Source organism: Paramisgurnus dabryanus, chromosome 19, assembly GCF_030506205.2.
Source record: "Paramisgurnus dabryanus chromosome 19, PD_genome_1.1, whole genome shotgun sequence".
NCBI classification, from domain to species: Eukaryota; Metazoa; Chordata; class Actinopteri; order Cypriniformes; family Cobitidae; genus Paramisgurnus; species Paramisgurnus dabryanus.
This window is the reverse complement of record NC_133355.1, coordinates 8,621,632-8,635,310: the sequence shown is the minus strand read 5'-3', so window position 1 is coordinate 8,635,310 and position 13,679 is coordinate 8,621,632. Positions and strand designations below refer to the sequence as shown.

Genomic DNA, 13,679 nt, shown 5'->3' with positions numbered 1-13,679 from the left:
CGGACACTGTATGCCTGAGTTCCAGCAACCTGTTTCATAGCGAAACATCAAACTTTGGCTGGCCGAAACACAAAGAAGACACAAATTTTAACATAGAATCAAATCCTTCGCAATTTAGCATCACAAAGGCCTTAAGATGAGACTCGCCAAATATGATGATGAACCGACGAAAACTGTAGGAGGAGTTAGTTAAAGTATGACTGCTGGAAATGAGAAAAACTGAGCCAAAATCTGAGAAATAATTCAAAATAGCTGACTTCCTGTTTGGTGTAGGGCGTTGCTTCAAGAGACTTTTTTGTAGGGCTTGTAATAATACATGAGCATACCGAAATTCGTACGTGTACATTAAACACAGTCCAAGGGCTGCTTCAGTGAATATTTGAAAGTGGCGCTAAAACATGTTCCTTCAGGTTGCCAGCTGGTGGCGCTATGGCTATAAATGAAAATTGTTATGTAGATGTGTTCAGGTTTTTACGTAGAGTCAAATCCTTCGCAATTTAGCATCACAAAGGCCTTAAGATGACACTCACCAAATATGAAGATGATCCTACGAAAACTGTAGGAGGAGTTAGTTAAAGTATGACGCCTGGCAATGACAAAAACTGCGCCCAAATCACAAAAAAAACTCTGAATAGCTGACTTCCTGTTTGGTTTACGGCTTCGCTCCAAGAGACTTTTTTGTAGGTCTTGTCATGCTACAGAAGCGTACCAAATTTCGTAATTGTATGTTAAACACAGTCCAAGGGCTGCTTTGTTGAAAATTTGTAGGTGGCGATATAGAGCCATTTTCCCACGCCTAATTCCAAAGCCCACACCACACTTAAATTTTCACCACTCTTGACATCTGTGCAAAATTTCATGAGTTTTCGAGTATGTTTAGGCCCTCTAAAGTCCCGCTGAAGTCGGAGAAGAAAAAGAATAATAATAATAATAACTCCTTGAAGAACAATAGGGTCCTCACACCCCGCTGTGCTCAGGCCCTAATGAGAAATAAAAACCTGCTTTGTCCAGCTATGATCGCTATGATCGCTTTCGGCTTCCAGCACTCTGTCTGTAAATAATGGCGGAAAAAATTGGCGAACATAGCAGGCACGTATCGGCCGATGCCAATACACATAAAACTCACACAAAAATATATATATATATCGATCTATCACTAGTTTGTAACCAAACCATTCATGAGCCCCATTCACTTCCATAGTAGGAAAAAATTATATTATAGAAGTGAATGGGGCTCATGAATGGTTGGTTGTGTTCATCAGAACAAAGACATTTATACAGGTTTGTAACAACTTGAGAGTGAGAAAATGATGACAGAATTTAAATTTTTGGGTGAACTCTAAATACAATGCAATCAAAAATTTGGGTGCACCTAACTTTAAAGCGTAACTAAACCCCTGGTCAGAGCGTGACTCCACCCACTGGCAATATTTATTATATAATAATTGAAAAATATTAAAGAAAAGTGGGCAGATCCCAACGGAGATAGAGGGGACGAACTAAGTGTGTGGTGAGATCGTAACAAGGGCGTGGTGAGCTTGAATATGCTTACGTCACAAGTAATTTTTTGGGCCCAACATCCAATAGGAAAATTCAACTGCAGTAGCCACCGTTCAACCTGAAGAGGGCAGCACTCAGACGTTTTTACACCATATATTGTAGTATCAAAACACTTTATACCCAAATGTCAAAAAACTTACTAAAATCAATGGACAGCACTAATAAAGCATCATTCTTACAGATCATTAACTAAAAAAAGTTGGTTTAGGGTTTAGTTACTCTTTAAGGCGCACCAGTGCAAAAAGTTAGTCTAGTAGAGCCCTGTATTATTTTAACATGTATAAACGTGAATATTAATGTTTGTGACAGACTGTGTCCTCATTTACTCACCCTCATGTTATTACAAACCTGTATAAATTGCTTTGTTTTGCTGAACACAAGCAGGAATCAGGAGCACCATTGACTCCCAAAGTAGGAAATACAAATATTATGGAAGTCAGTGGTGCTCAAAAATGGTTTGGTTAAAAAAATGCTTAAAATATATATCTTTGTGTTCAGCCAAACATAGACATTGGTATAGGTTTGTAACAACTTATGGGTGCGTTAATGATGACAGAAGTTACATTTTTGAGATGACTATCCCTTTAATTACAGTTTATGTCGGTTTTATAAGTGATTAGAGCAAAATTATTTTTTTTCATGGATAAATACAATTTTGATATTTCTACTGCACGTCAAAGTCTTGGAGTTGTAAGAAAGAGTACAAGCAATGCTGAAATCCGAGTATCTTTAGCTTGCTTGGTTTGTGAATGCTGTGATGGATACCCTCAGACACGAGTGTATTATGCATTATTACTAGGGCTGGGCGATAATTCGATAACGATAATTTTACCGATATAAACTTTTTCGATAAAACGATAAGGACAGTTCGATAAGTGATCGATAATGTTTACGCACTGTGCGTAATGTTGCGCGAGCACTTCCGGATGCGGCACGCGCTCTTGGTTTACAATCACAGTGACAGTCAGACTTGAAGGAGTGGAAGATGAGGCAAGTTATTCATTTATTAGTAGAGACCTATGATTTTCGCGATGCGGATAACGCGGACGGAATCACGGAATCCAAATGCGCGGAAACATTTTCTTGTGTGTAATGTTGGACGCGCAAACAGGGTTCGTCAAACACAGCAGACACAGGTGCGTGCAGTATACTGTACTTTCATTCAGCGTCCGCCTTGCACACGCACACGTCCGCACAGCTTTAAAAGTATATTTACAGGACATTCACAAATTCAGGAAACTGAGGAAAAGCAGCAGATCCACCACTGCAGTGAATATAGTGTTTGGGTATGTGCGCTCCCACAGGAACGTGACACTCTTGTCATCCATTTATCAGCGTGTATAACTCGTATATGTATAACACACGCGTGATCACTGAACTAAGTTTTCTTTCTTGTTTAAGTGAACATAAACAGCTGTTACTCAGTATATTGAAACTTAAAGCAGTCTGTCTTGGGTCTTAAAGTGACAGAAGTCTGCTGCTTGTGTCAGAAATGTGTTGATTTCATAACAAATAGATTTACATTTAATACAGATGCATTAAAACAAGATTTTAGTTTTTGTATTTGTCATGTTCTGAATAAAAAGTAGTTTAAAACCATTATTAACTGTCTGGTTTTTACAATTTTCATTCAGGAGCAAAAATCTGCCTTTAAATTTGACAGGAGTAAAGATTTGTTATTTATCATGATAATTATCAATATCGACTGATATGGAAAACATTTTCTCGATAATTTTTTGGGTCATATCGCCCAGCCCTAATTATTACCATTTGTCCCTGGGTATATGCTTATAATAGCGAGTTTTTATGACTTTTCTTGCAAAATATCAAACCGGTTTCTCAAATACTTTGTTCAGACAACAGTTAAATGAAAACAAAGTGTCAAAATGAAAACACTGATGGTTATAAATTAGTATGCATGGTGTAAAATGTACTTCCTTTTATCCTTTGTCTAAATATTAAAACAGAAATACTCTTATTGTATATGAATGTTATTTAAGGGTGGTGTGATTATTACAGTCAGGTAACTGTGCATCTTGAGTGTATTTATCACAGATCAGCGTTGATCCGGTCATGCCAGGGGTAATGGTGTTTGTTAAAAGGCAGGTGGCACACAGGAAGTCACTGATAGTTGGTCAGCCCTGCTCTATTGTTGGCAGTGTGTTGATGTGCTTGTATAACATATGACCACAAGATAAGTGAGGTGTTGCTGTCACGTTTTATACCACATGTTTATTTTCTTAGGTTGATGTGCATGTGCTTTTTGCTCACATGTGGGTTTTGTTATGCAATTTAGAGTGCAAATTATTTGTAGCTTTTGTGTCAGAATTTGAAATCCTTTCATGTTTTGGCGGTCAGGACATGGTTCAGTTTACAATGAGGTGAAGTAGGAAATGTTATGTTATTCCTAAGCGTTTTTTATCCTTAAATCCTCTGTCATGTAAGTCTGGTCTTATTGTAGATTTTCTAACACATTTTTAATTAGTTTGTTAACTGGCAGTGTTTCCCACAGATCTGAAATTTACTTGTGGTGGTAGCTGGTGAAAAGGGCAATTATTATTATCCACCGACAAAAAATGGTCTACTATACATGTAACAAAGAACTAATAATGTGTGACACAACACAATACTTTGATTTATAAAACATTCATATTAATTTCACATTATAGTTCATTAATCTAACCACCCCAAACTTTTTTTGCCATAAACAAAGCTGACACTGTTTGTCAAAGCACCACGAAAACACTTTATGTTTTTGCACTGATATATGAAGCAATTTGATGACCCCTTTTATCAAACTCAATTATATACAATACTATGTATACTTTAGCCTATTAATAGACAGTGCAGGTCTATAGATTATAAATGTGACTGATGTTATAATGTTAATAACTTCTATAAGATAGGCACTTTTACTGCTTCTGCTTTCTATTTCTCTTTTGCCGATTAAAAAAAGCTTAATCCACTAATTATTTCAGATTTAAAAGTCTACTTGCTAGGTGGAGCTAGCAAGACTTTACATTACAGCTTTGCGTTTTTTATATCCTGAGTCAGCTAGAGCTTTGCTCATTCAGTATTAGCACTGCTTTTTGCTACAATCTCTGTGCAAACTGTTTAGATTTTAGTAAAGATATTGTCTATTAATAGTAAGATTATTAAAAAATGGGATAAAGAAAATGAAGCGGCGCGTGGTCGTGACAAGAGCCAGTTGCTATCGCCATAGAAACCGAGGCACGCTAAAACAGCACTCGAGCTTTAGCGCGGTAGCGCTCACGGCCGTTCTCCGATCGACTCGGGTTTTACACACAATATTAATCAGACTTGGGACCCGAAGTAATGAACTAGGACCGACCCGGACCCATCTGACCATTTAAAATATAAACCCGGAACCGTACGGGTCCCGCGTCCTCAGTGAAGAAAGACCTCTAATGGTAAAACTCTGCTCAAGTTCAGAAACATGAAAGGATACAATGTGACACTGAGGTTGCTTCGCGTCGCGCCCAATTCATTGAGAAACAGAGAGCACGTGAACGGACACTCAACCGGAGAGACACAACGTGCTTGCACGCAAAATGAAGCCAACTTAGATGCTATAAACACATATGCACATAAGCATATGCGACCATTTTGGTCGCAGTGTGTTCCCTGGCTGCTCTGTATGTGCTGCTGCAGTTGATCCAGTTTGCCGCGCTGGATGATGAGTTTATGACGCGTGCATCATCTTCACGGTCACCCGACCCCCACCTCTCTCTCGCGCTCTTTCTCTCGCGCTCTCTCTTTCGCTCTCTCTCTCTCTCTCTCTCTCTCTCTCTCTCTCTCTCTCTCTCTCTCTCTCTCTCTCTCTCTCTCCAAAACATGGGTCATCCAGTCGAGTTCAGAAAATACGGAAATTCATAAAGTGATTTTTTTTACCTGGGCGGGTCGCAATTTACCTGGGCGCAGCGCCCAAGTAGAGCCTATGTATGGGAAACACTGTGTTAACTGGTCACAATGTAGTACAAGCTCTTGTTATTTCGCTTGCAATGATGGAAGTCTTAAAGGTTCACTTAAAGGCATATTGAAAAGATCTGGCAACCAGACAACTAATAATTTATGACCTTGTTTGGTGCAAAAATTCTTACTATCACTGAAGGAATAGTTTCCAATAATTTACTTTAAAGCAACACTATGTAGTTTTTTTACCTTTAAATAATGTCTCTAAAATTATTTCAGTGATAGAACAACTTTTAACTGGACAAATTGTACTGTTGCTGCAACCTGAGCAGCCTCCTAGCTGCTACAAGCACACTCTGAAAATGGCGGTGGAGGGTAGGAAACACAGCCCCACCCCTCCCCCTGCCTGCAGAAGAGTGTCTGATACCAGGCACTGTTGCGCTTTTCAACCACATGGGGGAGCTGTAAGTCATTTTTACATGGAAACTACATAGTGTTGCTTTAACACCATCCTGGGTGTTCACGACTTTCTTTCTTTAGCCGAAAGCATTTAGGGTTATATTAAATAATATCCTGTCTCTTCCCAGTAGCTTTGTGACTTTGAATTAGGCCTGGGGCGGTAACCGGATTACCGCCATACCGCGGTCACGTGACCCATGCCGCGGGTCTGAGCTCCTCACCGTCATAACCGCAAAAAAAAAACAAAAAAAAAAACTTGAAACATTGGCTTGCACCTGTGTGTTATGTGCGGATGTTATACACGCAGCTTGTTAACAACCGCAACTTGTTAACTGAACATTAACTGATATGATTTTAATATTAAATTGTCATTGAGTAGAAATACAGGTGACGTTGTCTGTCACTCGTTTAAAGTAGAGTTGCTGTTCAAACGTGCTGAGAATCCTCCTTTTACGGAAGTAAAGATAACAACCATGCATTAGGAAAATTAATAATTGCTTTATTTAGGCTATAGTATATAGACGTGTAAAACCATATTTTGGCGGATTATTTTTTACTTTCATTGTTTTTACTAGTTTGCCTGCCCATTTAGTCTTAATAATTAATGGAACCTAAACGAACTTGGCTTGCTGTTCTTGAAGGCAGCTCGAATCTTGGTCGGGCTCGAGACCCAATTCCAAGTAACAGAACAGAAGAAAAATGCAGTGAAGGAGGAGAGATGCCAGAAGAATTGCGGCTGGGCGCAGATCGTTTACCATGATTAATGATGATTGACTTTAGGTTCCTTTCAAATTTACGTTAAAAGTGTAGCCGTTAAAATATTATTAGCCCAATAGTTTATTTTGATCATGGTGCTACGATCGATGGATAATTCTGAAGTTGTTTTAAAGAATAATAAAATAATTACTTCTCAGTCATTTGCGCTGTCACACATTTGAACGTCTCCGCATATGTACATCATTGCAACGTACATTTGCAAATGATTCATAAAGTCATACCTCCGCAATTCTTTGATCGATTGTGTTTTAGAAGTACTGTATGCTCAAACTCTAATGACAGCAATGTGATCGCTGATGCGCTGGTAGAGAGAGAGAGGTGGCGAAAAAGAGAGAGAGCGCGGCTCTGTTCAAAAGTGGAAATGATTGATGTTATTTGAAGTCGGCTCTTACAATACAAAATACCCGATTAAGCTATTACGTGGCTATTATACACATTTTTTCGGGACGTTCTTGTGACCCGGTGGCAACTTGTCCACGACCCAGTACTGGGTCGCGACCCGGTGGTTGGGGACCTCTGATCTAGCCTATAACAGTGGCCATTTCTAAAGCAGGACACATTTCAAAAAGTTTTGCTTTTGCGTCTTCTTTCTCTGTTTGTGGAAAAAGACAGATGTTTATGGTAAGGGTCGAGGATAGAAGCGGTCTGTCCAAGCACGCGCAACAGAGGCGGACTGCCCAGGCGCGCGCGAGACAGACGCGGACTGCCCGGGCGCGCGCGAGACAGACAGACAGACCGCGTCATCTTGCACACACACACACGCGTCTCCGTGCAGCTTCCCAGCTATACTCAAGCACAGACACATATGCAGTATAAGTGATTTCTCATACAAATGTTTATTTTACCAGACCATCAGGGCAGCAATAATTTGCGTCCTTACAGGCTATTCACAAATTAAGGATAGAAAAGTGGCGAAATGTCTGTAGGCACGTGTGGACACGCACAATGCGTTAACATTTTTTTTAACTGATAATACTAATTGTTCAAGTTGTTAAATGTTGAAATTGAAGAAATGTGGAAGGAAATAAAATTCACTTTACATGTTCCTTAAGTAATTTGCACGTGTTTTGTATTAAAGATAAATAAATCATGCATGTTATTTAACTCATTGTCTTGCCAATAAACCGCAAAACCGCGGGAATTTGTTGATTACCGACCGCGGTAAAAAAAAAATCCAAACCGGCCCAGCCCTACTTTGAATTGTGGCACTTTTTGAAGCCCATTCAGTACGCAAATGTATATAGGGAAAGTTTATCATTTGCACGTGTTTCAAAGGCTTGCAAATGTTAATATTCAAGTGATTTTAAGCAATTTAACCGCAAAAGGCGCTAAAGAGAGTTGTGCTAATGTGTCTCAAACTGTAGTTGAAACATAAGTTGGCGAACAGAACACTGAAAAACAACATAGCGTTTTTACGTGGAGCGACTGTTTATGCTGCGCCATTTGGAATCCGTACTATGTCTGTCTGTGCGCGCGTGCATGTTTAAGTGCACTTAAAAGTGGACATACAGAGAGATGCTTTTAAAAAATAACGCATTTAATGTTAAATAAACAACCCAAGACAAAGAGAAAATCACTTCTCTAGCTCTATAAAATAATATTTAATTTAATTATATTTAATTTATACAATAAAGACCGTTTATTATTCATTTGATTTTTGTATACCTAATGCTATTTTTAGACCTTACTTAATGTGCAACTTTGTTCTTTTTTTATACATTTTTGTTATTTCTTTCTTTGTTATTAGATTTTTCCCACCCTTTTTTTGCTGATCTCAAAAATTATCTGATCTGTGCCTCAAAAACCGTAATGTTATCCGAACCGTGAGTTTTGTGATCTGTCACACCCCTACTTGCTTCTCTTTTTCCTTTTTCTGATGATAAATGGGCTCAATAAAAAAAGGCCACTATTCAATGCCAATACAAAGCTATGAAGAGCCAGGATATTATTCAATACAACTTTAAGTAACGGTTTAAAGTCTAGTCCAAGACTAAAATGCTGTCCTAACTCAAAACAGCTTGCACTGACATATCTTAAAAGTTGTTTAGTCTCAAGTCACATATGTCATGTTGAAACCTGGTGTTAAACTCCGTATCTGTTGATCTGATCACAATTGGTCAGTAGTAGCTTTACAGTACCTATACTCATACAGTGTTGATGCAAAACTAGTAATTGTATTTAGTAAAGTAGATCTAGAAACTTGCTTTAACCTCCATCATGTATAAGATGGTTGATGGTCTGGTTTGTCTAGATTAGCAATATATGAATATGCAACTTGAACCAATTATTGTACATACTGTGGTACTGTAAAATTACAGTAAAGGTTAATTGAGCTAAACTTTCAAAGAGATGATAGTAGGATGAAGATTCGCTGTAAACACACACATTTTTGTAATCCAGGCACAGTAAAGTGGATCTGAAGTTATACTATATTTGAATTGCACAAAAATTGAAATAGTATTAATTGAAAGTTAATCATAATAATAGACAAAGAGCACATCAGTGCAGTTTGATCATTAAACATGTTTTATAGTTACATGAAGAGATACCTTTTTTAAATAAACTTTTTTTCTTTTTCAGCGGATTCGTCTCACAGATTGAATCTCTTCTATCTGGCTAATGATGTCATTCAGAACTGTAAAAGGAAAAATGCCATCGTATACCGCACCACCTTTACTGATGTGCTGCCAGAAGCCATCAAACTTATCAGGTAAGATCGCATTAATCAGCATCACCTGTCTGTTTTTTTAACAGGATGGCTACAGCCCCAGTCTGCTGTTGATCAATCTGTTGTTTTTATTATGTCATGTCTGTTGTCAACTACTTGTGATGAAAAGCATTTGAAAAATGTGTTTCATTAATGCATGTGTGAAATATTGTGCTCATCTACTGAGATGTAATTTTAAACTCTAGATGGGGTTTTGATAGGGGAAATTGTGTTAGAACTAGAGCTGTGAGATGCACTGTCCGAAGATATTCATCTATAAGTGTCTGTTAAATGCTGTTGCAAATGTTTTATGCATTTCTATAATTTTCTTGTTTTTGATATCTTTTCTTATTTCTATATAATTTTACTGCATGTTTTCCTTTCTTGTTTTTGTGCTGGTAATTGCTTCATTGTTAAATGTGCTCTTTGTAGTGCTGGGCATTGTAAAATAAAAATTTTGTATCATGTTTCAATGTTTAAGAAAAGTGAGTCATTGCATGCAGAGATTTGTTATTTAACGACTACTTTATTGTGCATCATATCCAAGCTGTAAAGTTTAGGAACATATTTTTCCTTTATGTGTATGTAGGATACAGAGTTTGTCAAATTTTGTAGTTGTTGCATTCATGTTTTTGCATTTGTGCAATTGAGTGTGCATGCCATTATACAAAGCCTCTTCTCAGGTTAGAGATTTATTTTTGCATAAATGAGTTTTTCTTTAAACTCTTAGGGGCAGTTTCCTAGATAGTGCTTATCTTAGTCCCAGACTAAAATGCATGTTTGAGCTGCTTTAATTTCATATTTTAGGATTTTAACAAATGATCAATACCATTGTTTTGTCTGGAGATGCACACAAGTATTGTGTTTTTTTGTAAGGTGTGTTTGTAAAAACAACCTAAATGTCCTAAAATAACTAAGGCCTAGTCCTGGGTTAATCTAAACCCTCTCGGGGAAATCGCCCCATAAGATTTTATAAGAATAAAGCCACTGTCCATGATCATAGACATTTCTTTATTTATTCCCCATTAACTCTTTCCCCGCCATTGACGAGATATCTCGTCAATTAAGAGAAAACGCTTCCCCGCCAATGACGAGATTTTCCGTCTTTCCGCAATACCGCTATTATCCACCAGGTGGCGCCCTTCCGCAACTTTTTAAAACCGGAAGTATTGCCCTATGGCAAGCTGCTGCATGTCCGTGTCTGTTTTAAAGATCGCTCTGAATCGGATCTCTATGAAAAGTCCGTCACAAATATGGAATTATTTTTGCTTTTTGCTCAAAATATGGTGTTTTTGCAAAAACCTACCCATATTCAAAAGCTGATTGCAAAAGAACCACTAAAGGTAGGATGAAACGTTTTTTTTTTGTTTGAAAGCAGAGGGTCTGTTCTTTCATTTGGTATATTGTATGTTTATTTATTTAAAGAAAAACATTTTCTGGAAGGCATGAAACTTTGGTGAAAATCATGAAAAACGCTGGCGCTGGCTGGCAACTTTTTTTAAAAACGCTGGCGGTGAAAGAGTTAAAATGAAAAACAAATGGATTGTGAAGACACAAAACTGATACTTTGTTTAGCGGTTGACCAACGTGGTTTGTTTGATGGCTGAGATGCCAATATGTCTTCGACTAGCTGATGATTGGTCATTTAACTGCTTGTAATGTTGGCCTTTGTGTCTTATCTGAGTGTCTTTTCAATGGGAACAGCTAATTTAAGGAACTGAAAGATCTATCAGCCTAATAAAAAATATACTTAAAAAAATATACAAAATAATTGCAGACTGAAAAATTCAAATATTAACTGATATGGCAACTACAATATATTAGTCTAAAGCTGGTTTTGTTGTCAGATAAAAACATTTTAATAAATTTTTAACGTGGAAGATAGTACTAAAGAGTTTGTGGATTCATGTAACATTTGTGTTTTGTTTATGAAACATTTACTGTTGTGATTGTTATGGTGACAATTTTTTCCATTTAAGAAGTTCATTCTTTTATACTTCACAGACAAACAGCAGCTAAATGTTGTGTAAATTATTTTCTGACCGGTAAGGTATGGCAATGTATCGAATCGATGATGCACTCATTGATGGTTTATGACCATATGATAGTAAAGATGTCCCGATCCGATATGCTGGATCGGTATCTAGGCCGATCCGGGCTTTTTGGCTGGATCGGATATCGGATCGAGGACCGACAACATGACCGATCCAATTCCGATTTGTCCGTTAGCCATGATTGTAACTGACAAGCTAATTAAAGGACAAAGTATTATAAAAGCACCATAAACGTTTTACGCACTCTTTTAATACACTCAATAGCTTCATGTGAAGGAACAAACGCACATTTAAAGATATTTTAGTTCACAGAAACACTAACTTACTCGCAAACTGGGTTAATCCACTGGTGAAGCGGATGTATGAAACGCGTCATTCACACACAAAATAACTGTATTAGTTTTATTAAAGATCTGTTTTTATAAAGTCTCAGTAAGCTCGTTGGATGGATGCAATTCACTTTGTTCTGAGCACAAGATGTGTCTATTCTCTTTGTGTTTTAAAGTTATTAACTTTCCATTGCGGTGCGAGGATTCCCATGAGAGGATGATTCAAGGGCATCAATTCTGTACCCAGAAACCCCCGCGTGTTATGACTTAGGTGCATCAATTCTGCTCCTGGAATGTGCATAAAAGCCAGGTCAAATGCATAATTCCCAAAATAACCATCTGCACACTAAAGCTTTTTACTATGACAGTTTTACGCAATTGTAACTAATATGTTCTCCTAAACACTGTCATGATTAATATTTACTAATGTTTCCTGTAACTTGTAAATCATTTTAAATAATTGATTTTAACATTTAAAATGATACTAGATGTAGCAGAAAGCTCTATACACATTTAATTACAATAGTATCAGACAGATATCGGTATCGGCTGATATGTAGATTTCTGGTATTGGAAGCGGATCGGAAATGAAAAAGTGGGAATGGGACATCACTATATAATAGTAATGCTGCATTTACACCAGCCGCGTTTGAGGCATCAAAATCGCGTCTACCGCACTTAGTTTGCAGCTTGAACTAGGGCTGGGCGATATATATCGGAGGATTCTCATGCGTGTTTCATCAGTAAAGCCGGTTCCTTGATTAGAAGTAAATCGCCATCAGCTGCTTTCAGATGGAGCCGCATTTACTAAACAGAGCCGTAGTTCGCTGACAACCAGGGGAATTTCGCATTAATTATCGAGGACATATCGCCTGCGATAATTAATGCGATATGGTCCAGCTTGTTAGTAAACTACGGCTCTGTGTAGTAAATGCGGCTCCATCTGAAAGCACCTGATGGCGATTTACTTCTAATCAAGGAACCGGCTTTACTGATGAAACACGCATGAGAATCCTCCGATATATATCGCCCAGCCCTAGCTTGAACAATTTGAATGCATCTGCGCGTCTAGAGTGAAGTTCTAAACGAATAACCGGTTTGTATTTGGTCACCTTACTATAGGGGGACAATAGTTTAAAAAACTGTGGGAATGCCACGGGTTGATAAACGTCACGTGACTCAAAAGTGAAGTGTGTATTTACAACTTACCATCAAGGCACTCTTCCAAGCGAGGTCCTTTTTATTCCTGTGACTGTCTTTATAGAAATAAAAACTTGTGTCGTATAGCTCCGGGTGACTGCTTACTGGTGATTGCTTCAACTCGGGCGTCAGCCACAATTTTGCGTCAAAGCAAAATGCACAAAAAAAGCACCATTCGTGAGTACCGTGCCAGACGCTCAATTTGCGCCATTCGCACTAACGAGGCGGAATTGCATCTACCGCGCTAAACGCCTAATTCCTGCCTCAAGACCTCCAGACGTGCGTCAACGCATCTTAAAATTGACTTAACATTGAAATCACTTGTGCTTGACGCCTCTACCGCGGCTGGTGTAAACGCAGCATAATGTTGACATAGTCTGACATAGCAACTTTATCAACTATAATCAGTGCTTTGATTTTAGGCTTGGGTGGTAGTTTTGTGAAATTGTTTTGAAAATTGTTGTTTACACGTCTATTAAGTGATGCTAGTAGTGCAAAAATTAGGGATGCATTGGCCGCCGATTGGTATCGGCTGATAATGGCATTAAGTGACTCGATCGGTACTCTCTAAATTTGCAGATCTCGTGGACCGATCTTTCTGTTTACTTTTGTAATCATGGGGATCCTGAATGCAGCTTCAATTAAATAATTTTTTTACGT

General features: G+C 38.1%; 1 protein-coding gene across 1 annotated transcript in view; it reads left to right on the top strand.

The window, feature by feature from the left end:
- Positions 1 to 13,679, top strand: part of celf3a (cugbp, Elav-like family member 3a) — a 70,355-nt gene that overhangs the window by 14,141 nt on the left and 42,535 nt on the right. Inside the window, exon 2 of the mRNA XM_065287773.1 lies at positions 9,310 to 9,439. Coding sequence (XP_065143845.1) covers positions 9,310 to 9,439 — 130 coding nt within the window. The remainder of the gene's footprint in view (positions 1 to 9,309; positions 9,440 to 13,679) is intronic.